The 25,015-nt window shown below is 49.7% G+C and overlaps 2 protein-coding genes across 2 annotated transcripts in view; one reads left to right on the top strand and one right to left on the bottom strand.

Annotated features, from left to right (window-relative positions):
• The window catches only part of CHDH (choline dehydrogenase), a 61,607-nt gene extending 52,019 nt beyond the window's left edge, over nt 1-9,588 (bottom strand). Inside the window, exon 1 of the mRNA XM_068558786.1 lies at nt 9,300-9,588. The gene's annotated coding sequence lies outside the window, so the exon portion shown is untranslated. The remainder of the gene's footprint in view (nt 1-9,299) is intronic.
• A 161-nt stretch (nt 9,589-9,749) lies between these two features.
• On the top strand, nt 9,750-23,796 carry IL17RB (interleukin 17 receptor B). Its single transcript, XM_068559151.1, is given in 14 exon segments — nt 9,750-9,819; nt 11,913-11,937; nt 12,712-12,852; nt 14,340-14,467; nt 14,850-14,976; nt 16,818-16,866; nt 18,343-18,453; nt 19,510-19,516; nt 20,344-20,389; nt 20,392-20,446; nt 21,933-21,969; nt 21,971-22,031; nt 23,244-23,288; nt 23,291-23,796. Coding segments are annotated over 14 exon segments (1,398 nt in total). The 5' UTR covers nt 9,750-9,759.
• Nucleotides 23,797-25,015: the final 1,219 nt, after the last annotated feature.

The following is a 25,015-nucleotide window of genomic DNA, read 5'->3' as shown; positions in this document are numbered from 1 at the left end:
CCACTCTTGGGGCTCTGAGTGGAAGAGGAAGGGTCAGCCAATCACTGTGCATGGGGGACAGGACACTTCCACCCTCTCCACCTCCCAGTCAAGGAGAGAAGACCCTCATCCTCATCCTCACTCATCTTCCTGGGGTGCAGGGCAGCCCACCAAGCCACACATGGCATCTGGCCAGTCAGGTTGGAGCTGGACACCTGGACCCTATGGTACTTCCGGCTGGGAAGCAAGGCTTAGGTCAATTCTGGCCCCCACTCTGAACACCAGTGATGTACACAGCGTATGTGGAGAGACAATGTCAAGTGGAGAGGTGACGTTAAATGAGGGGGAACAAACGTAGGGCCACCATGTCCTTCTGAGTACTGCAGCTTTCATCACCATAGTCTTCTGTAGCAACTAACAATTCTCATTTAGTTCTGAAATCAGTAAGCAAAGACTGGTATGGAAAAATTTGCCAAATTTTGTGGTCAGAACACTGATTGCCTTGTATGACAAGACAGATTTCCATGTAATTTTGAGCTTGTGACCAATTGCACAACAAACTTGATAATTCTGTCAAAGTCAAATTGCAAAAGAACTGTGCCTAGAATAAAATGCTTACCCACCACATCTGGAGTACCCATGCTTGGGACAGAGTCTGTCTCCAGAGTTGCACAGCTGGAGGACTGACAAAACTTCCCAAAACGACCCTTTGAACAGGGTTCTTCACAATTTCTTCGCATGCACACGTGTGTGTGTGTGTGTGTGTGTTTCCTTTCTAGCTCGGAGCCAGCACACTGTACCAGACTAGGATCAGATCCTTGGGGCCACTGAGGTCCTGGCTTTTGTCAGTTACCCAAGAAGAGATGACAGAACTCTGGAGAGGGGCCAGCAGTCTCGGCCAGGCCTGCACGTAAATAGGGCACAAGACCAGCTTCAACCTTTGAGAAGCTCTGCCAGGCAGGGCCAATGGCAAATAATGATTCTGCTTTGGGCACAGCTGGGGAACGTGTAGACCCTTCCCGAAGGTGAGGGACGCATCAGGGTTCTAAAGGTGCAGCCCTCTGTCTCAGCAATCCCACTTCTTCTAACAATTTATCTGAAAGAGGGACTTCCCTGGTGTTCCAGTGGTTAAGACTCCACGCTTCCCAACCTAAATGTCCATCAACAGAGGAATGGATACAGAAGATGTGGTACATATATACAATGGAATATTACTCAGCCATTAAAAAGGAATGAAATTGGGTCATTTGTAGAGACACGGATGTACCTAGAGACTGTCATACAGTGTGAAGTAAGTCAGAAAGAGAAAAACAAATATCGTATATTAACGCATATATGTGGAATCTGAAAAAATTGGTATAGACAATCTTATTTACAAAGCAGAAATGGAGACACAGACGTAGAGAACAAACATGGATACCAAGGGGGAAAGGGGTGGGGGGTGGGATGAATTGGGAGATTGGGATTGACATGTATACACTATTGATACCATGTAGAAAGTAAATAACTAATGAGAACCTACTGTATAGCACAGGGAACTCTACTCAGTGCTCTGTGGGGACCTAAATGAGAAGGAAATCCAAAAAAGAGGGGATATATGTATACATATAGCTGATTCACTTTGCTGTACAATATAAACTAACACAATATTGTAAAGCAACTATACTCCAATAAAAAACAATTTTTTAATTAAAAAAAAAAAGTAAGACATGATGCAATGGGAAAACTATTGACTTGGGAGTCAGAATAAAAGAACAGCAAAGCCACCTGGAAAAAAAAAAGACTCCGTGCTTCCAATGCAGGGCACATGGTTTCGATCCCTGGTTGGGGAACTAAAATCCCACACACTGCATGCTGCAGGCAAAAAAAAAAAAAAAAAAAGAATTTAACCAAAAGAGAACTCTGCACAACTGTGAAAAAACAAGCCTAGAGGTCTGTCCCGAGTTGTTTATGCTGGCAAACAATGGTGAAAACCTCACTGTCCACCCATGGGGGACAGAGCCATAAAAAGGGCCCCGTCACAAGAAAGGATGCTGTTAACCATTTACACAGTGGCTGGGTAGCCCTGTCACTACAGACACGGCTTGAGCAGACCGAGGCACAAAGCTCAGCTGCTCGTGGGCACTAAGCCCCTTGGTGCCCCAGGGCTGGCACTGTCTCTGAGCCCATGGGCCAGGGTGGTGACGACAATCCTGAGAGAGAACTGCAGAAAGAGGGGGGTGGGTGGGGGGGAGGGTGCCGCCATCCTCGCCTTTCTGGGGGTCTCTGAGGGGTTGTTCTCCAATGCAGGATTCAGAGCAGGCCACCTGCCTTTGATTTGGCCTTCTAGTCCCAGCTTTGACCTGCTCTCCTGAGAGACCTCTGACAAGGTTCTCAACCTTCTAGGCTGGGCTTTGTGTGGGTCAAATGAATAATGCACCGTAGCTGCCACGGTCTGTTCACGGAGCTCCATTAAGCCACGAAACCAAACAGAGTTATAAGTAAAGTAGTCATAATAGGGGCAGCCACCCATCCTGAGCACTTCACGTGGGTTATCACGCACTGAATCTCCCACAGACCCTGGGGAGCGGGCTTCATCATCATTATCACCGTCACCATCAGTCCCACATCACAGAAAAGTAACAAGCCTGAGAGGGGAGCCCCTGTCCCTTTTCAAGTCACAGGCAGGACCCACCCAACACAGCCACATTCTGGGAGCTAAAAAGTCACCGTCAGCACATGGAAAGGGTACAAGTCACCACCCAAGGCTGTGGAGGCCAAGAAGTGGTAAAGTTCGGCTGCTTCCCTGCAGCCTGGCAAAGCCTTCTCAATGACACAGCCGCCTGATCGCCCAGCCCTGGGGTGGGAGGAGGGGAGTTTGGGGTGGTGGCCCCGGTGGGAAGGGTCTGGTCAGAGAGGTAGCCGGGCTGGGGAGTAATGGTCCAGTGAAGAACCCTGGGCAGCTGCCCCCTCCCCCCATAGGAACCTCACTGCCCACCTCCAGCCCAGGCCACCCATCCTCCCAAGATGGTGGAGCAAGCTTCCTCACAGCCCCAGGAGCCCTGCCTCCTGCCCCCGCCTCACCCATCACCCCTCACCCAACCATGAGCCTCACTCTCTGGGTTCCAGGCACCCAGACCACCTACCCTCCCTCCCACCCTGGGCCTTTGCACGTGTGCTCCTTCTTCCAGGTACGGGGTCCCCACCTCCTTGCACCTGGGTCACTTCTCACCTTCCCTCAGACCCTGCTCAGCCAATGCTCCCTCTGAGAAGCCTTTCTCGGCCCCTGGCCACATCCATCCTGGGACTTCTCTTTGTGCCACTTACTGAGACCTCAACCCTAGAGGTGAAATGAGCTGTCAAAGGCCCATTGCCCCAGCCAAAGGCTCTGTGGCCTGGCCCCCAACGCAGAGTCTGGCACTCTGTAATGCTAGCTGAGTAGACACATGATGGGGACAGGCCAGCATGCAGCCTACAGCTCCCACACCTGGGCAGTCTGAGATGCGGACACTGAACTGAGACATCTGTGCCGGGACAGAGAGAGGTACCACTTAGAAGGGGCACAGGGAGGGACTTCCGTGGTGGTCCAGTGGTTAAGAGGTCGTGCTTCCACTACAGGGGGCATGGGTTCGATACGTGGTCGGGGAACTAAGATCCTGCATGCCACAGCAAATAAATAAATAAAATAAAATAAAATAAGGGGCACAAGGAACATTCTGGATCCTGACCTGGTGATGATCACCTGGGTGCATATACAGATAAAAATTCACCATCAGTACACTTTACCGTATGTTGTAGCTTAATTTTTTTTAATTAAAAAAAACTCATTTTCTTCAAAAGTCAAGTTTCTTTTCCTAAAACTCTCATCCCCCACATTTTGGTGCCGAACAAACAAATGAATCAGAAACTCTCCCCTCTTCTCTTGAATTAGCTAATCATTTGCTGCCTCGGAGATAACTCTGGCTGCTTGGGCAGGGCCCCCTTGTCCTTGCGCCCTCCTGGTGCCGAGGGTGGGACACAGGACAGGGCAGAGACTGCTCAGAATGCCAAGAAAACCCCAGGGAGGAGCCCCAAGTATGATGCCAACCACAGGCCAGGCTTTTGTCCCCAGCTCTGCCAGGACTTCTGTGTGACCCGGGCTGGGGGTTTCCTGTTGGCGACAGTGGGCGCCAGCCTCTGCGGGGGCCTCTAATGTTTGCAGCTCCTTCCCTCTCGCCTCTGCATATGTCTGAATGAGATATGTGTGAATGAGAGAACACAATGAAATATCCTCACCACAAACTCCAGACCTGAATCTGCTCACACTTCTAAATCCACCAATTTGGAGGAAATTCGAAGATCAGAGGAATGTGGGATCCCACACACAGAATCCAGGCCAAGGGAAAGCCCGACATTTCTTTAACAAGTTCAAGTGAAAAAGAAACAAGGCAGAGAGAGATGGAGGGCAATCCACAGATCATGAGAGAATGACGTGTGGATCTCACTCAGGACCTAGGAATTTGAACACTGACCGGATATCTGAGGATATTAAGAAGTCACTGTTTGTCAGATGTGACACTGGTTCTGTGGTAATGTTGTTTAAAATGACTGTTTCAGAAATACCTACTGAAAGATTGACAGAAAAAAATAAGCAATATTTGGGATTTGGTTTAAAAAACCCCAGGGATTTGGGGGGCAGACGAAACAGGATCACCCATGAGGGGATGGGATATGGGATTCAATACTCTCTTCTGGCTAATTTTGTATGTGTTCCAAATTTTCCATAACAAAAAGGGCTTTCGTTGTTGCTATCTGCTTTAAATCTCAGATCTCTCTGCTAAAGGAGTGAGGGAATGAAGGCAGAGTGGGAGAAACTCGGAGGCCGGAGCCTGATGTAGGCTGATGGGACTCCACCCTGTTCCACAGAAGTCGGGGCATTCAACAAAGGTTTGCTACCCGCTTCCTCCTTCAAGCACATATACTGTTCGTAGATTTTTTGACGATGGCCATTCTGACTGGTGTGAGGTGATACCTCATGAAAGGATGCTCAACATCACTGATCATTAGAGAAATGCAAGGCCTGCTTGATCTTTAGTCCGCATTCACTCAGGCGCTACCACAGGCTCGGAGACACACTCCTCCGGAGGCCAGCAATGCCCTGGAGGTGCTAAGCGACCCCCTGTCGATGCACCATCGCAGCCACGGCGGGGCCGGGACAGGGACGCCAGATCACACCCGGCAGCAGCCCTGCAGGTAGCCAGCTCACTTCCTTTTATAAAGCAGAGGCGAGATATGAGTCAGCCAACTTTCCCACACATGCCCTCTACTGTGTCCCTTTCAAGCTTCTGGAGGGGCTTAGCGGCAGAGGGCCCTACGGACTGCCAGGTCGGCTGCTTAAAAACGCCCACTGCTTCCTTGTGTCAACTACGAACAGCTCCATCACTGAACGAAAGTGCAGGAATCAATCAGGCACCAAGGCTAGGGTAGGACATCAACCAGCATCCACGGACCCTGGTTCCAAGTATCACTGATGGAGAGATAGGTGGCTGCCCCTTTGGTATGAGTCCCACACATGCCCACTGCTCCACCCCCTGACATCTCCAGTAATCCTCCCTCAAGCTCTGGGAGGCCGACTCTGTCACCCACGTACAGTTGGGGCTTTGAGAGAAAAACAGTACCAGCCTCCTCCGCGTTCTGGACCTTCTTCCAGGCGCCAGTGTGACAGCGCACGTGAAGATCGGCGCAAGTACACAGAGGCTGTGGCCTCACGGGGTTTCGCCCTAGGAACTGGCAGGGGTAGTGTTAACATGGACTGAACACCGTGGCCCGCGTCTGTGGGCCTTCCTGGGCCAGCCCTCCTCACTGGAGCAGAGAAACCATGGCCCCGCTGCGCTGTGAACCGGGGGCAAGCTCTCAGTGCGGCCTCAGGGTCCCTGGCTCAAAGCAGGCATGGCCACGGACTCTGCAAAACTCAACCAGCTGGAGCAGAACACTGGGTGGCGGGGGTAGGGTGGTACCGAGGGCGGGGTGCTCCCAACAGCACCCGTCCCAGCTCGGGAGGGCTGCCGGGGCCCTGGGAGGTGGCCAGTGTTTGCCAGAAACAGCTTGCTCTTCATGAGACAATGGGTCCACTGTTGACTGGCTGGGGCCTTGATTAATATTTGAAAAAAAAAAAAAGTGGAAAATTCCACCTGTGTGGGTGGAGACTGGGCCTGGGACATGTCAACAACCCTGATGGTCTTGTTCCCTTGCCGACGGATAGGGCAGAGAAACAAAGGTCTGATGAAAGCGACAGCCTGAGGGCATCGCTGCACTTGGGTCCAAAGGAATTTCCCTATTTGGGCCGTGGAGATCATCTGTTTATTTCTTGTCCCACCTCCCCTGCCCCTAAATTTACACAGCACTTTTAAGTCCTTCAGCTTTTTCCCACCTCTTCAGAGTCTCCCAACAGCCCTGCCAGGCCACCAGGGCTGATGTCAGCTTCACGTTATGGATGGGGAAACTGAGGCCCCAGGACACACACAGCCTCATACGAGGCTGGCACTGGGGAGTAACTAGCACAGCCAGGGATCTGGAACCCTGGTCTCTCCACCCCCAGCAGCGGCACAGAGCCTGTCCCAGGGGTTCTGGGGTCACAGCCATGGGTACTAGACAGAGTGGTCTTCCAGGCTCCAGGAGAGGTGCCCTTCACCCCACCAGAGGAGGAAGAGGAGGAAGAAACTCAAACCAGCTCTCCTGCGCAGGCAGGCTTTGGTGCCGGCCTAGGAGGAAGGTATGCACTCATTCATTCGTTCATTCAAGCATTTCACAAGCGCCTACTAAATACCAAGACTTGAAGGCACACTGCACAGTGGCTCTTTCAGAAAGCTAGACCCAGAAGAATTCATGGCCAAAGGGGGAAGATCAGAGCATCTGCACTTCCCTCACAGACTTGAGTCACTTCACTGCCATTACACTGTCTCATCTGCCCACTTTACAGCAAAGGAAACTGAGGCTCTGAGAAGGGCAGTGACTTCCAGAGGTTAGAGAGAGAGAGAGGAAGCTGAGACCTCCTGACCTGCAATGGCCCCGCCTCCTGTTTAAAGCCACGACACTGTTGGACTTAGGCATTCAAACAAATGGTGTTCCTTCCAGCAGGCCACCTTGGAGGCTGCATGCTTAACCAACAAAGCCATCTTGTGGAGGGACACATTTTGGAATGAACTTCCGAGCCAGAGCAGACCCCTTCCCCCCGAAAAGACAGGCAGGCACACCTTGCTGGCCCACAGAGAACACCAGCTGTGGCTGAAGGGCTCTCCGGGGGACTGCCCACTCTGCAGTCCTGCTGTGGGCATCAGAGAACCAGGACCAGGGCAGTGTCACCTCTGCCCACACACACCCAACCCTGGACCCAGGGCACTGGGGGATCACTCAGTCTGTGTCCCAAGTCAATGGCCAGCACCTGCTGCCCAGGCTCCCTCCTCCTACTCCTCCTACCCGATGCTCAGCCACCTCGGCACCATGCTGGCCTCATGTTTCCTCTCTCCTTTGCCCACCAGTATCTTCCCCTGGAGAAATAATCTTAACCTTGCCCTTTCTTGAAAGAAAACCACCCCACTCCACCTCCAAACCCACTTCCTCCCCTGCCTGTCTCACCCCTTCTTGCCAAGGACCTAAGCCAGGGGCCCACCTCAGGCCAGGCCACCCCTGGCCCCTCTGCCTCATCTGACACCTCGGCTGCCCCCTCACTCTCAGGTTTTCCTAGCCTTTACCTCCAGGGAGTTCTCCTTCCCCGGGGACCTATCCTCCTCCCCTCTCTACCACCCCTATAAATGTCTGACTCACAAACTCTATTTCCAGATAGAGGACTAACCTCTGCATCCCTGGTTGTCCCCAAAGCCCTCACACTCAACAGCCCAAGCTCCTGCAGCAGGGCCTGCTTTGGGGCCAGCTGTAAAGCTGGCACAGCTCGAAGCCTGGCCCACAGGGACTCGGCTATTTGTCCAGTGAACGCATTTTGGTTAGCACCTGCCTCCTCGCTGGCCTCAGAGGGACTGGCCTCCCACGGCCTAGCATAGCCACCCAGGTGGGCTTTCTAAAACTGAAAACTGACCACCGCCAAAACGCCTGCCGTGGTTCCTCTGCACCATGGGACAAAGTTCATGATCTCAAGAGCTGGAAGACGAGGCTGTCTGCATCTGCGCTTCCACAGCAGGCTGGGCACATGTGTCCTTGAACATGTTCTCACCGCCCTCATCCTCAGTCCAAAGGCACCTTTGCACCCCAGGGCTGGCACCCTGCGCATGTTTGCTCAGAAGAAAGACAACTATTAGAGCTGCAAATGATCTCTGGGACCCCAGGGCTCAAAGCAACTCAGAGAGGTTGAGCGAGGGGCCCAGGGTGGCCCAGCCCCAGGCATGGGTGAGGCAACAGCTTCACCTGAGCCACTCTCCTTGGTTAGAAACCAGACCAATCCTCTAGAAGCGTCACCTGAAACCTACATGTGTGCATGCCAGAGCCCCCAGCTCTAGCTGGGCCCGCTCCATGCTGGCCCGAATCTGGATCAGGCAGGTGCGCCAGGCCTGGTGCACAGGACCTCAGCAAAAGAGCTGCTTGACTAAGTCAACCTCGCACCAGCTGACAATTCCATCCCTCCTTAGGCCTTGGTCTCATGTAAAGAATGGACCTAACTTGGCCTACAAGTTTAAGGGACCTTGAGTTGGTCACCCCCACCTTGTCCTTTGCAAACGCAGGCAGCTGAAGCAGCAAAGTTCCAAGCACTTTGATCTGCTGTTGGCCCAGCTGATTTTTATTAACCTTCCCCCAAACCACTGTGCCTCACAGGATGGTCCTGGTCCACCTGCGCAGAATTACCAGCAATGTCAAGTTAAATGCAGATTCCGGACCCTGCTGGACCTGAGGGGCTGGGTTGGCTCTCTGAAAGGCGGGCCCAAAATTTGCATTTAACGCTGCTCATAAATCCTGAGCTCAGTGAAACTCGAAAACCCGCCTCCAAACCCAAAGGGTGAAGGCTTCCGCCTCCGGAGACCGAAGTGTTAGTGTCAGGCCTCATTTTGTGAAAACATACGTTGACCAGAACACCCGGGGAAAGGGAGGGTTTCTATTACACGAATTACATATAACTTAGTTCCTGCGAGGAACTAGCTCCCGCGAAGAACTCAGTGAGGCTTTGCTGTCCCCGTCCCACCGTTTTTGTTTCCCGGGGCTCAGCCGCAGCGTCAAGTGGAGCCCCAGCCTCGGCGTCCAGCCGGGGTCCTCCGGTCCCACCCGACCTCTCAGCCTGAGGCCGCTGGGGCTCCGGGCTGCGGCCGGGGCCGTTCGGGCCGGGTGGACCCGGGGTCTAGCGCGTCCCCGCTACTCACCGTGGGCAGCTCGGCCCGAGTGCAGGGACGGTCGGCGGCGGCCCGGCCCCGCTACACTTTAACTGGCGGCGCCGGCGCTCCGCGCGCTCCGGGCGGCCAGGAGGGGCACCGCGGGCCTCTCGGACCGACCTGCTCGGGGAGATGACCGGACGCCAGGCGGGCCCGCCGAGCTCGGGCGAGCGGGACGCGCGTGCAACTAGTGCACCTGGCTCACTGCACGCACGAGTTCGCTGAGCCGGCGCGTGCGCGGCTGCTCGAGAGACGCTCGGACCCAGGCATCCCTCGCGGCCCCTGCAGGCCGGGGCACTTCTTTCCCTACCCAGGAAGGGCGCCAGGGGGCCGCCCCTACCTGGGCGGTGCTGGGGGAGGCGGAGCCCGGAGGTGTGGCCCCGGGCGCCGGGATAACAGCGCGGCCGAAGGCTGGCCGGGACCACGAGCGGTGGCGGGCGGTGGCCCCGCGATGTCGCTAGTACTGCTGAGCCTGGCCGCGCTGTGCTGCGGTGCCTTGCCTCCGGAGCCGGTAAGCCCACGTCCGCGCCCCTCTCCCGCTTTCCCGTGCCTCGAGCCCGGACCCAAATTCGTCCCACCCGTCAGCTCATGCTTCTCCAAGGCGTTCGCGGAGGGCCGTCTGAAGGGGACGCTGTGCATGCTCTGGGGCACCGGGTGTCGGGCTGCTTGAGTCAGGAGCAAGGGAATCAGACAAACCTGGGTTCACATGCCACCATGTGCTCTTGATTCAGCCATTTATACTCACGGAGCCTCTTGTCCTCATCTGTGTAAGGAAGGGTCATACCTAACTTACCAGGATCTAGTGAAGGACAGCTATAGCGCCTGCAAGGCAGCAGCAAAGAGCCTGGCACATAGTAGGTGTTCACTATTGTTATTGCCTGGGGTCTTGAGGTCTGCCCTATTTGGGGGCACAAGAGCTGCTTCTCCATTCCACTCGCCTTTTTTGCCCTGTTAATTTCGCTGTACTGGGGCCCTTGTCCTCAGAGCTAAGCTCCTGAACTCTACTGCAGGTTTCTTTTCGTCCCCTGTGCCTTGAAGGACTGAGGCAATCTTCTGGGTCATTAAAGAAAAGCTCATCTGCGAAATAGCATTTGAAGCTATATTGCTGCCCTTTTAGCATAGCACATAGCATAAAAGCATGGTGTTACTTGGTGATGGAAAGACAAACCCCATTCCCTACCCTTACGTCTTCAGCTACTCTCCTTGTCCTCTGTCTCAGTTCAGAGCCCATCCCCTCAGTCCCTGGCCTTTTCCACTAGAGGAAGAATTCATTGCCTTTGCAGTAGCTGCTGTTAGGCCAACAGCTTGAACTCTGTAAAGTTTAGAGCTGTTGCTTTGCTTCTTCCTAAAATTTGTCTCACCAGCCCTTTGACAAGAACGTAGCTCCCAGTATCGTGGCTCATTTGTTTAAAAAGCTGCCTGATGATATCCGTTGGAGTTCAGCTTTAAAAAGACAAAGATGAGCAACTGACAATTTCACCCAACTCAGATTACTCAAACTATCAAAAGTCTTGCCTTCTGTCATACAAGGTGTTTAGAAACGTTGAGGCCGTGAGGGATCAGATTCCAGAGCTGGTGGACTTAACCACACTGTGTCATGTCACTGGAACTTGCGGCTGCCTTTTAGATCCAGTATTTTATTACAAAACCAAAGTACTAATTATTTTTTCCTATAGAAAGACATGAGCAGTTAACTCCAAAGGATTTAATACTGGCCTTTCTTAGACACTGATGATATTATTTATTTTTCTAAAAGTTCTCTTTATTTTTTTAAAATAAATTTTATATATTTTATTGATTTTATTTTTGGCTGCACTGGGTCTTCGTTGCTAGCGTGGGCTTTTCTCTGGTTGCAGCGACCGGGGGCTACTCTTCGTTGCGGAGCATAGGCTTCAGTAGTTGTGGCACGTGGGCTCTAGAGCACAGGCTCAGTAGTTGTGGCACGCGGGCTTAGTTGTTCCACAGCACGTGGGATCTTCCTGGACCAGGGCTCGAACCTGTGTCCCCTGCATTGGCAGGCAGATTCTTAACCACTGTGCCACCAGGGAAGCCCTAAAAGTTCTTTTTAAAAGATAACATGATGAAATCACAGTTGCGTTATGATTTTGTAAATATCTCAGGTGAGTCCTTTTATATTAGAAGAATTTTTTAAAGCACCTGGGAAAGGCACCATGGACTGCACTCTTCTGCTTATCTTCTTGGCACAGCCAGTCCTTAACCTGGGAAAACTCAATAAATATTCTAGACTGTCCTGAAAGCCTGCAGGTAAACATTAGCGTGTGAAGGGACCTTCATGGTGGTCCAGAGTTATCCCCTGCTTGTAGCAGAGACGGCTGAGGTGCAGAGAGGGGTAAACCCACCTCTGGTCTTTAAGGGAGGTGATGGCCAGGCTTGAGGGTCAAGTGTACTAGTGGTTAATCTATGGCCCATCATAGCCTACCATGGGGCCACGTAGTCTCCCTCAAACTGTGAAGTGGAACCAGCTCAGCATTCATCCCTTGTATATGCATTTAAGGAAGAAGATGGTGTTTTGCCTAATTGGCAAATGAAAGCTTGTGGTTTGACGGTATTCAACATGGCACTCGGTTTCTTTCTCTCTTGCAGACGATTCAGTGTGGCTCTGAACCCGGTAGGTGCACTAGAAACAGGGCTTTACATCAAGAGCACAGTTGGACCTTTAGGGGACCCGAATCCCGGCAGTAGGTCATGAGAGACCAGGCACAGGGTGAACCATTGCTTCGTTAGCTGATGCGGGTGAAGCCTCTATCTGCTCGAGGCAGAGCTCCCAGGGTTTCGGGTTTTGGGGCTGGACTCCTGGCAAGTTAGAGGCACAGGAAGGGTGGGAATCGCCATGCAAGGTAAAAAGGGAAGCCTGCCACTCCTTGGAGGGAGATCAAGTGCCACGGGAGGGACGTCACTTACAGTTGGGAACAGGATGCAAATGTTTTAGAGAAGAAGGAGTGTGGGAGATTGTAGCATTTGAAGACTGGGTGGGCTTCTGCCCAAGAAATGTGGATGGACAGGGTGAGCTGGAGGGGAGATGGTACCAGCAGAGACTGGGAGGTAGGACGGGAGAGTCATGGGGGCCAGCTGGCCGGAGTCCAGGATGAGGTGTGGGGAAGGCAGGACTGATCCTAGTAAACATGTCAAATATATTAGATACACACATACGTGTGAAGGGACCCAGAGTGGTGACACGTGCTCTGTCGGTTGGGGCCCGGAGGTTGAGCATCACCTCGGCTGCACATCAACCAGCACTGAGAAATGTCTGGCCTGCCTTAGCTGGAAGAAGAGATGAATTGTGAGTGAGGGGTGGTCAGGGTGGGTCACGTAGAGCAGGTGGCATTGGTTTGGGCTGGGGAGGGGGGGGCGGGGTGTCATGGGCAGTCTCGCCTTCTCCCAGGACCATCTCCAGAATGGATGGTCTGACACACCCTGACCCCAGGAGACTTGAGGGATCTCCGAGTGGAGCCTATTAAAAGCAGTGTTGTGCTGGAGGACTATTCAGTTTTGATGAACATAAGCTGGATACTCCGGGCAGATGGTAAGTTTGCATCAATCAAAGATAAGGCCTGACGTGTCTGCTAAAGCAGAAAAGGGCAGACTCTACAACCCATTACTTCCCCTCCCAGGCACACATCCAACAGAATACGTACATGCACGCACCAAAGCCACAGACTAGAATGTTCATAGTAGCAGTATTCATAACAGCCAAAAAATGCCTCAAATGCCTGACAGTAGAATTAGAATCACAAAACGGAATCCAGTATAGCAATGAGCATGAATGCTCTGTAACTACACACAGTGTGGATGAATCTCACAAACAAAAGAAGCCAGATTCAGGAGTTCATACCTTCAAATCTGCACACAGGCCTGCAGTCCTACCCACCAGATGATTCCATTAACAAAAAGTGCAAAACAGGCAAAACTACTCTAAGCAGTTAGAAGTCAGGACAGTGGCTACTCTCAGGTGGGGAATGACTGAAAGGAGGCCTGAGGGGCACTCCTGGGGTGTTCCTTAAGTACTGGCTGCATGAGTGTGAAAACTCATCAAATGGCACGCTGGTGTGCTTTTCTGTATGTTATGCTGTCCTTCGTGGAAGAAAATTGGGTAAGGCCAGAGATGATCCCCGAGGTGTAGGAAAACATTCTCTCGGGTAGATAAATTTTCCACCTCCCAAAGGGCATCGTGGAAGTCCTGAAGTCCTCATTTCTCTGAGGCACCTTGTGAGTTCTTTGGATGAACCAATCCTGGGGACCTAAAGGCCATGTGTGTAGGTTCCACCCACTAAATTCAGCTAAATTCCATCTGGTCAATAATCTGGGAGTGCCAGTCGGGTTCCCAGAGGGCCAAGGGGAGGCAGACACAGGCACAGACTCCATCAGGGGAATCCTGGAGAGACCTGTACTGCGAAGGGGGTTGGGGAGAGAGAAGCAGGAGAGGGCCCTGGTGAGACCACATTAAATTAGATGTTGCAATAAGGTATTTGGCTTCATCCCTGGCACAGAGCAGGCTCATGTATGTTAGCTGTTGTTATAGGCGGTGGTGCATGAGTTGGGCCTTGAAGGAGTAAGACTTGGAGAGGCAGAGAATAGGAGGAAAGGGCATCCCAGGGAGAAGGATCAGCATGCGTAAAGGTGCAGACGGAACAGGCATGGCTGCTGAGGACACTGTGAAAGGCCTTTGTGGTGTTCTATACAGCAGGCCTGTTCCTCTTAAAAGAGACCCAAAATAGTGCAGTTAGACTCCTCTTTGCAGGCATCTGTGAAATTCAGGCTCACCTATGAGGAGGAAAGGCTTTGGAATTTGAATCCATATTCTTCCGCTGATGAACTTTGTAAGCCACAGCAAAGCTCCCTGAAATTCCCTAAGCCTCACTTACCCCATCCGTAAACTGGAGACAATCATCGTGCCTACCTTTGAGGGCTACAGTGAATGTGAAGTGCGATGAGGCAGGTAGGCTGTCTAGCATCAAGTCATCCACAGATTTAGCACTAAATACACAACTGCCCTCTTGCCCACCTCGGCAGCCAGCATCCGCTTGTTGAAAGCCACCAAGATCTGCATGACGGGCAAAAGCCACTTCCAGTCCTTCAGCTGCGTCAGGTGCAATTACACTGACGCCTTCCAGACTCAGACCAGACCCTCTGGTGGCAAAGTAAGCACTTGGAGACACTTGGCTAATTGTCACTAATCCAGGTCCTTTGTTGGGGGTGTGGATGTTGTGCTCACATACAGGCTGCTGAGAGCTACAACCTGGAGCCTGAAGCAGGATGCCTGGGTTCAAATCCCATTTGGGGCCATTTCTCTGCTGTGTGCCTTGGGCGAGTCAGCATCCCTGGGCCTCAGTTTCCCCATCAGCAAAGTGAGGGAAGCTGAACTTAAATTACATCCTGGCTCTAGAATTCACTGGCAAACCGTGTAGGGTCCATTTCCTTAGCAGACATTGACTAGAGACGTGAGTTTCAGCAGTAGGTTAAGGAATGAAATTATAAATGAGAAGAACTTGGAAATTCAGGGCTTCCCGCTTTGCCTTGCAGTGGACGTTTTCCTACATTGGCTTTCCTGTAGAGCTGAACACGGTCTATTTCGTTGGGGCCCATAACATCCCCAATGCAAATATGAATGAAGACGGCCCCTCCCTGGCTGTGAACTTCACCTCACCAGGTATACTTCCTCACTCTTCTCTTACTCTCTGTCTTGCTGGGACACCTGTTTGGTGTGTGGTTTGGTACAGAGAGGCCGGGTACCCTGGACAAGGCGTTTGGCCTTGCTGAGTCTCGGCTTCCTCGTGTGTAATATGGACATGACGGTAACCACACCTCACTCACAAGGAGAGGATTAAGTCAGGTGAAATGGAGGGGAAAGCCCATTCCTGTGTGTCAGGCACTGATTGAGCACTTGACACGCATCATCTCACTTAAGCCGTCAACAACCCCGAGGTTGGGACAGCCCCGTTTTACAGATAAAGAAACTGAGAGCTTAAGTAACTTGCCCTGGTTACACATGCAGAAGTGAAGCTGACGGTCAAACTCTGGTCCTTCTGGACTGATGCACTTTAGCCATTCTTTGTTGATGATGCAAAACGCTTGTTCCAGCCTCAGCTTCCTGGCAGGCTGTGTAGTCTTGACAGCGTGCGGCTGGTCTCTGAGGATGTACAGACTCCAGAAGGTTTGTCCCCTGAGCTGCAGTGAAGAGGCAGGTGGCACTGAGTTGAGTGCTGGGTTCTTTCCCTTGCTCTATGACACACGATCAGCTCTCTGGTGTCGCACCTGCAGTAACACACACGGGGTTGGGGTGGGGATGAGACGGGATCATGGGTGAGGAGGGTCCAGCATGGTGCCCGGCCCCAGCAGCTCCCACGTCACCCCCACTCGGCTGGGTCACCTGTTCTGTATCCCATGCCTGTCCCTGTCCCAGGTGTAGCATCAAAGCCAAATGGGGCAATTTCCAATCTGTCATTGTTCCTTGGTCGTGGTCCAGTGTATTCTTGGCATCACATCATTTACTACACAGTAGTGCCCAGCTTTCTTGATGAGGCTAAATCTCATTTTTTAAATTATATTTTGGAATAATTTTAGATTTACAGAAAAGTTGCAAAGCTAGTACGAAGAGATCCCATATTCTTCTCACCCAGTTTCCCTTATCGGTAACATCCTACATTACCGTGGTCTATTTGTCAAAACTAAGAGTCCAACACTGGTACATTTCTATGAACAAAACTCCAGACTTTATTGGATTTCACCTGCTTTTCCATTAATGTCCTCTTTCTGTCCCAGTGGCATTTAGTCCCCCGTGTCTCCTTCGTCTCATCTGATCTGTGACAGTTTCTTAGTCTTTCCCTGTGTTTCACGACCATGACAGTCTTGAGGAGTGATGGCCATGCATCCTGCAAACCCAATCTGGGTTTGTCTGGTGTTTGTCTCATGATTAGACTGGGGATATAGGTGTGTTTGGTGAGAATTCTGCAGAGGTGAAGCACTCTTCTCATGACACTCTATCAGGGGTGGGTGACATGCACAGGACGGCACAGGTGGTGCTCACCTTTGTCTCTGGTTAAGTGGTGTCTGCCACGCTTCTCTGTGTAATCTAGTATTTTTCCCTTTCCCAAATTTAGTTTTTGGAAACAAATCACTAAGTCTACCCCATCCTGGGGTGGGGGGTATAGGGTGGGATTAAGCTCCACCTCCTGGAAGGGGCAGTATCTACACATAATACCAAACCTCATTTTTGAGTAATGGTTGGTTTCTAAGTCTTCTCTTGGGGATCACAGATAGTTTTGATAAAGGCTGTATTTAAATTAGACTCTGGTTATCACTTCATGAATAGATAACCTTCTGTTTAACAGTATGATGTTAGCATCTCATTTATATCTGCTATCTGACCTCACGTGTGAAATGTTCCGGCAATTCATTACAGGTGTGGTAAGCATATGTGTGTGCACACTTGTTGGCAAGGGGGTGGAGCAGAGATACCTTTTTCTAAAATATAAACTTTCAAATTTCCAGGCTGCCTGGACCACATAATGAAATACAAAAAAAAAGTGCATCGAGGCAGGTAAGTAAATACAGCATTTGCTTTTGTTATTAGAAGAAATTTATAGCGTGAATCAGCGCAGCTCAAGCTTTTTAAGATGAAGGAACTGAGGCCTACAGTGGGGCTGTTATGTATCCCAATTGCTCAGACTGTGAAGGCTGATCCCGGCCAGCGCCGTGCCCACTGAACCCAGGGATGGACAGACTCTTAGTAGGTTTATATGGTGAGCAAGTCACAGAAAAAAAACACCCTGCTCCCTTGGTTAAAGTAACATTTTAGGCCAAACCAAAGGCCCTTCCTGCCTGGATGGGAATCTGTAAGTCCTCCACCTGCTCAGACACCAGTACCACTGAACTGTGGTCACGGGCACCCTGCACACCTTCTGCTTGGATGTGCAAACATTCAAGGTGGGAGCGTTAGCTAAAGTAGTGACTAGAAGCAGGCTCTCAACCTGTGACCTCACGGGGGTCCACATCCTACAGGCCAGACTGTTAGAACCTGCCCCCACCCTTCGCATTTTTAAATAAGCCCATTCAGGATAATCAGTCCCAACTGTCCAACTTCCAAGGGTTTTACAAGGATTTCTGTGCATTTCCGGGTAATACAGTCTTAGGATGCTAATGAGGCTAGTGGTTTTGAGGGGATCAGTCCCTGCCTCTTAGGCACCCCCACGCCACAGGCATCCCTATGAACCCCAGCAGACTGAGTGCACGTGTCTCCTCGCTGGAAGGCAGACTTGGAGCATTGTGCCTCCTCTCTCGCCTCCCACCAGAAGAGATGTGGAGTGTTGGAGGACACTGGGATGTGAGGGGGTCTGAGGGCCTCCAATCAGTCCTAGAACCCAACTCCTAAAGACAGTTCTGAGCTGGGACTTGAAATGGCCTCCTGGGTGGGGAAAATAATACACGGTATTCTATATCATATTCCTGGAAATTAACCGAGTGCTGATTTGCAAGCCACATGAATGAAACAACCAGCTTTTTCTCAGAGTAGACCTGTCTGGGTATCTTCTAAGCATGAGATATTTCCTTATTTCTTGACATCCAGTAAAGCTGGGGCAGAGTAGTCTGATGGATGGAGTTCCTGGAACGCAGTGTTCTAGTTCTAGCTGAATTCCCTCGCTCTATAAACTTAGACATGTCTCCTAACCTGTGGCTCCTGCTCCCCATCCTGGAAAGGAGGAAATCCTGACCCCAGCCCTTCACTCAAAATGGATGTTGAGAATAGAAGGGAGTAGTAGAACCCGGCCTGTGCCTCTCACCACCCTCAGCCCAGGGAAGCTGTTTGCAGCAAAGCGGTGACGTGGGGTCACTAAACTTTCTTGGGCAGCAGGTTACTTTGAGATGATAAATAAAAGGCACACTGTGTAACTGAGTAAGTATCTATTGGACATGTGCCTCAGAACGTACATCTGTTTTTGTCAAGCCCTTATGGGGGCTTAAATGAGGGCTGAGTTTGCAACTCCAGTCTTGTGATTCTCTCTCAACTCACAGGAAGTCTGTGGGATCCAAACATCACTGCTTGTAAGAAGAATGAGACCATGGTAGAAGTGAACTTTACAACCAGTCGCCTTGGAAACAGATATATGGCTCTCATCCAAATTCCACTGTAATTGGGACTTCTTATGTGTTGGAAGTACTTTTTTCCCCTTCATTTCCTCAACACCACCCCCGTCCTCAACCTCCAGCTCTCCTTCTCTTGTCGAAGAATGCAGATTCCCTGGACAGGCTCTCTTTTGAGAGAGCACGGGCAGAACTGTCTGCTGTACAAATATGCTGGGCTATTTTGATTAATTCAGACAAAGAAAAACAAGTCCCTGGGAGCATCCCTGGAAACATCCCTGTGACTCTAAAACCAACCAAAGGTAGAGGTCTCAGAAGTATGGAGTGAATCCTGACTCACACATAGTCTAATGAGTTCAAAGTCAGTTTGGGAAGAGCGGTGTCTTCATTGGCAGTCTTTGATCTAATCGTCTGTATGGCTCCTAATACCTTTTTTTTTTTTTTAAATGTATTTATTTTTGGCTGCATTGGGGTCTTCATTGCTGCCTGCGGGCCTTCTCTAATTGCGGCGAGCGGGGCTACTCTTCATTGTGGTGCGCGGGCTTCTCACTGCAGTGGCTTCTCTTGTTGCAGAGCATGGGCTCTAGGCACGAGGGCTTCAGTAGTTGTGGCACGTGGGCTCAGTAGTTGTGGCTCGCGGGCTCAGTAGTTGTGGCTCACGGGCTCTAGAGCACAGGCTCAGTAGTTGTGGCACGTGGGCTTAGCTGTTCCGCAGCATGTGGGATCTTCCCGCACCAGGGCTCGAACCCATGTCCCCTGCATTGGCAGGCGGATTCTTAACCACTGTGCCACCAGGGAAGTCCCTGGCTCCTAATTCTTGATTTTTGTCTCACTCACCTGCACCAGAAGGAACTAACTCGAACTTCCGTGGTGGTTCAAGTGACTGGGGAACGTTAAGGTGCTGTGGTCCAGGTAAAGCTGAACGAGATGCTCTGGGGAGGGGAGGAGAGGGGAGGGGCACTGAAGACCCACTGCACCGCCACTCAATGCCTTTGAGGAGTTTTTCTAGTTGGAGCAGATGAGTTCTCTCCCCAGCTCGCTTCTGCCAGCAGTCTCGCCATTATGTGAGGTTGATGGGGAACCCCGGCCTCCATCTTCACAGCTGTGAGGTCAGGAAGCTGACCTTATCATCACGGTCCCTTCTGCTTTTGTGAGTGGCTGTTGACTTTCCAAGGTGCTTTTATTCCTATTTTCTGTCACAGAAACACAGAGGAATTCTGAGCCATTTTATTATCCCAAGCCTCCATTTTCACTGCAAAATGAAGTAACAAAGGATTTGAAATCAGCAGGCTTGGGTTCCCAATCAGCATATGAACTTTGAAGGGCAACTCTGTCCCCTTGGGGACTGAGTTTACTCCGCTGGAGAACAGGAAGTTGGGCTAGCAGGTGCTCTCACAGCTCTTTCCACTCTGAGTGTATGCTGTGGGGCCATGGAGGGTCCCGGTGGGACACAGCTACACCCAAGACATAAGGGCCTTTTTGTTCTTCATTCCCGGGACATACAGGCAGAGCTCAGACACGCCCGGAGGAGCAGATACCCATCAGCACGTTAGGACTGCACCCCTTTTCCAGGGAACCAGACTCTCCTAGTCCCAAGGGACTTACATGTCGTAAAGCACTGGCTTAGGTCAAGAGGAGTCCCACTGCTCTGTTTTTTGGAGGACATATTTGTATATGTATTAGGATGTGACCTAACCCTTTTACATAAGGAAATTAACATCTTAGCAACATGTACAAAGTTTAGCTTCACAGCTCAGGAGTCTTAGAAGGTTTGGTCTTGAGTCACTAGTCTGGATTTTAGGGCTTTGTGACAGAAGTATGACCAAGGAAAAAAAATGTCCTATTACAATGCTAGAGAGGGGTTGAAGCCAGAAAAAAAGGGAAGAGAAGTTCTGGTGAGAGTACAAATAAGGCTGAGCCCCTCATTTCTCCTTAGCTGACTCCGTATTTCCATACCTGTGGCAACGACTGTATCTGACGCAGAGAACTGTGGGGCTCTGCCCACAAACGGGTGTCCACTTCCCTCGGGATCACAGTAAGTGTCCAGCCCTTTCTATGGGAGGATCAAAGAGGCTGAGGACATGAAGGCCCCCAGCCCCACCCCCATTCAATATGCAACAGGCTGGGGGTCGGGGAGCGTGAGGGAGGCTCCCTGCCTGCAGGTGCTGAACAGGGTACAGGGAAAGACGGCGGTGCTGTGCCCGAGAGCTGCAAACTGAGTAAGAATGAGGCTTCATTTATGAGATCAAGATCCGTGACCAAGCAGGATATACACAAGAAGGGAAAAAAATCAACGGTGCAAAATTGATATTCAGAGTGCCGCAAGGATCTCCTGAAAAACGCCACGGCTGTAAAGGGACTGAGTATATGAGGGAACATGCATTTCACTGCTTTTTGACTTTCTTATCCGTCTCAGTGGCCCAGGCCTGGCTGTTACTGTGATTCACTGTGGCCACACAGACATTTGGATAACAAATTAGGAATAGTGGCACCAAGAGACACACATCATTGGTGCCTAAGAGCAGCTGGTTCTGGAGAATGTCTCTCTGGATTTAGCGATGTTAGTACCTTCATTCCAGGTTGACAAATAAAATGCTTCCAGAACTAGCCCAGGGGTGGGGTCAAAAGTTAAAAGAGGGCTTCCCTGGTGGCTCAGTGGTTACGAATCCGCCTGCCAGTGCATGAGACATGGGTTCGAGCCCTGGTCTGGGAAGATCCCACAAGCCGTGGAGCAACTAAGCCTATGCACCACAACTACTGAGCCTGCACTCTAGAGCCCGCGAGCCACAACTACTGAGCCCACACACTGCAACTACTGAAGCCCACGCGCCTAGAGCCCGTGCTCCATAACAAGAGAAGCCACCGCAATGAGAAGCCTGCGCACTGCAACGAAGAGTAGCCCCACTCGCTGCAACTAGAGAAAGCCCGCGCGCAGCAATGAAGACCCAACGCAGCCAAAAATAAATAATTAATTAAAAAAAAAAAAAGTTAAAAGGTGCTGGTCTTAGAAACCCACCCTCCTAACAATCCTGACTGCTGTGTAGGCACAGTGCCTATGGATTCCTGAGCACTTTCACACGCTGGAGCTTAACTGATCCTCAACATTCCCGTAACCAGGTGGCATGACCCCCCACATCTGTCAGTCTGACAAAACAGCCTTTAAAAATGCCATCTATCCATATGTATTAAGTAATTGCACCCAGAATAACATTAATTCAGCAAAGAACAAAAAAATGAACGTAAACTCTGGTTACCACAGTGAAAATGTGGAGTAAGAGGCCAAAATGATTTTAGAGGACTGTTCCTAACCTCCTGGCCCCCTCTCCCTTTTGAGAATCTAATGAAACACCTGAACACTATGGAAAAACACACTGATCTGCAGACTCCCTGGAGGTCTACTGACCCTTGGCTTTAAAGGGACCAAAACTTCCACAAAGCACTGAGTAAAAAGTTTTAGTTTCCAAATAAGAGATAAATTTGGCTCTGTTCTGCTGAAGATGAATAAGCTTTGTTTTCTCCAGGCAGAAGTGTGTTGGGTGGATGGCTGCCTCTCCTCCTCTCGGCTGGCTCTGCTGGTGGCCACGTGGGTGCTGGCAGTTGGGATCTATCTGACCTGGAGGCATTGTAAGGGTTATAATTCAGTTCTGTAAAGAAACGCAGATGAGGAAATAACACTGATTTTTTTTTTTTAAAGGAGATTCCTCCAAAGGCAATCACATTTTGGCATTACACAAGAGTCAGACATTTATTTAATGCCTCAGAGCTCTCCTAAAGACTAATATAATGACTGGACCACACCTGCTAAGGTAAAGCAGGGACTGGGACTCCAGATCTGCTATCACCTGTTTTCTTTTTACCATCGAGGCATCTACGACGAGTGTAATGGGCCAAAGATAGCTGATAACAAATTACATTTTACCTGTGGTAGATACTCTATGCTAGTTCCTACTTTTGAAAAATAATTCTTCCAAAGCATAAGAACAACACTCACTTGGATTCATATACTCTAAGGATCTTGCCACCTCTAAAACACCGAAGACTTGAATAAGAAATCAGAGTATTTATATAGATACACAGCTAGAGGGAGGCCCACTGAAAACCTCTGCTTCTCCTCCCCTCCACACACAGACAAGGAAATATAAATGTAGTCTTTGAGTTGTTTGTGATGTTGTATACATAACAAGATTAATCCCATGTTCTTAGGTAAGCAAGCCATGTCGAACTTTGACCTTAAGAATACTTATTACATTAATGGATATTGTTTGACTTGTACTCTTTACAGTAGTTTCATACCTAGTTTCCATTCTTTAGCATGTATAGGACAGAATTCCAGTTGAGTTCCAGCTGAAATGGGGGTACCACTTAACCTTATGGAACTGTAAAGAAACTCTACCACCTGTAGGTAGAAGATGGAACAACTACTGAGTTGACCCAACTCAAAACGCGATGTGAAGGGCAGAGAGGTCAGCTGTCCTTGTTCACATATGGCACTAAAACTACTAAATTTACAACCACCCACCTGAAACAGAGTATCTTAAACCTGAACAGTTTCTATGAATTTATTTGAAAAGCTACGGGCTTAATCAAGAGGACTAATTCAGTGATAGGGACTTAGAAAATATATCTTTTAAGCATCTTTAAGGTTTAAGCATTGGTGTGTTTCAGGTGATGTGTACAAAAGGAACATCAGGGGTATTTTACTCTCTGGCAGTAATAACATCCCTGGTGCTCAGCTGATGTGCCCTAGCAAGGGATCATTCATCAGCGATGGTTTAGACTAGCGTGAATGCCTGTTATTTGCTGTCCACAGATGACAAATGCTTTTCTCCCCCACAGAAAGGATCAAGAAGACTTCCTTCTCTACCACCACACTACTGCCCCCATTAAGGTTCTTGTGGTTTACCCATCTGAAATATGTTTCCATCACACAGTTTGTTACTTCACTGAATTTCTTCAAAACCACTGCAGAAGTGAAGTCATCCTTGAAAAATGGCAGAAAAAGAAAATAGCCGAGATGGGTCCCGTGCAGTGGCTTACCACTCAGAAGAAAGCCACGGATAAGGTCATTTTCCTTCTTTCCAATGATAACACCATGTGTGATGGTACCTGTGGCAAGAGGGGGGGCAGCCCCTGTGAGAACTCCCAAGACCTGTTCCCCCTCGCCTTTAACCTCTTCTGCAGCGATCTGAGAAGCCAGACTCATCTGCACAAATACGTGGTGGTCTGTTTCACAGAGGATACCAAAGACAACGACACTGCGCTCAGTGTCTGCCCCACATACCGCCTCATGAAGGATGCTACAGCTTTCTGCACAGAGCTTCTCCATGCCAAACGTGTGTCGATGGGGAGAAGGGTGCACGCCTGCCACTACAGCTGCTCCTCCCTGTAGCCCAGCCACAAAGCAGGAGACCTTAAAGCCTTCCTACTGCTCCAATTACAGGAGGAAAGCATCTGTGATGATTCTGAAGTTTACCGTACGGGCTACTTGTAGGGAGGATTACAGTTGAACCTTGAACAACCCAGGGGGTAGGGGTGCTGACCCCTGTGCAGTCGAAAATTCATGTATAACTTTACAGTCCACCATCTGTATCTGTGGTTCTGCATCCGTGGATTCAACCAACTGCAGACCTGTAGTATGTATTTATTGCAAAAATCTACATATAAGTGAATCTGCCCAAAGTTGTGTTGTTCAAGGGTCAACCATATGTATACCTGCTTTAGCAAAAGGAAGTAAGGTAGGATTCACAACTGAATACATACACCTTAGCCTAGTAATTAAAAGTTTTTATGCTAATAAAATTGTTACAAATTTACTAACTACTATGGCATTAAAGAACAGAAACTGAATTTGTAACTATAAAGCTAAGTCAATTTCACACCTAAAAATCAAGAACACTTATTAAACTATAACCATTCAGATAATCAATGATAAAGCATCTCCCAGCCGAATATCCAGTCTTGAATAGTCCATGCTCTGCAGAGTAGGGAGAATTGTTTAGCTCTATAACTTTCTAAGTTTAATTAATGAATGCCAAACCTAAGAGTCCTCACTAATTCACTCAATAACTTCTTAGGTGAAAAACCTTCTATTACACACACAAGTCCTTATTTCTAAGATAACAAAAATAGGGAATAACAAGCTGAACCTGTCTTTGCTGACCAGATGACCTACTCTATGTGGAACCACTTGTATACTTGGTATTTGCATAGGACCCTCCCTCTCAGAACTAGATTCATGTCCTATCTGACTCTTGTACAGGTGACTTTTAACATCAACAACAAAATACATCACTTGCAGAGTTGATGTCTACTTTTGCCCAAAGTTACCTATTAGAAGTCACTGTCAGAATTCAGAGTTTTATGGTTATTACATAACTTTCCATGTTCAAAACAAAAATAATTCCTATGTTGAAGTTAGCCCTCTTGAAGTAATTAATCTTTTTATAAATGAATTATTGCACTGGTTTACTTAAATAAAAAACAGAATCTACCATAGAATTACAGAATGTAGAGATGTGTGGCGTTTTAAGTCCTCCAACTTTTTACTTTTCTCAAAGCATCTTTTTCTTAATGCAGAGGTCACCAAAAGGTTGTTTATATTAGCACCC

The sequence above is a fragment of the Eschrichtius robustus genome, chromosome 12 (genome assembly GCF_028021215.1).
Source record: "Eschrichtius robustus isolate mEscRob2 chromosome 12, mEscRob2.pri, whole genome shotgun sequence".
NCBI lineage: Eukaryota > Metazoa > Chordata > Mammalia > Artiodactyla > Eschrichtiidae > Eschrichtius > Eschrichtius robustus.
The sequence above is the reverse complement of the archived record's forward strand: the minus strand, read 5'-3'. Positions and strand labels throughout refer to the sequence as shown.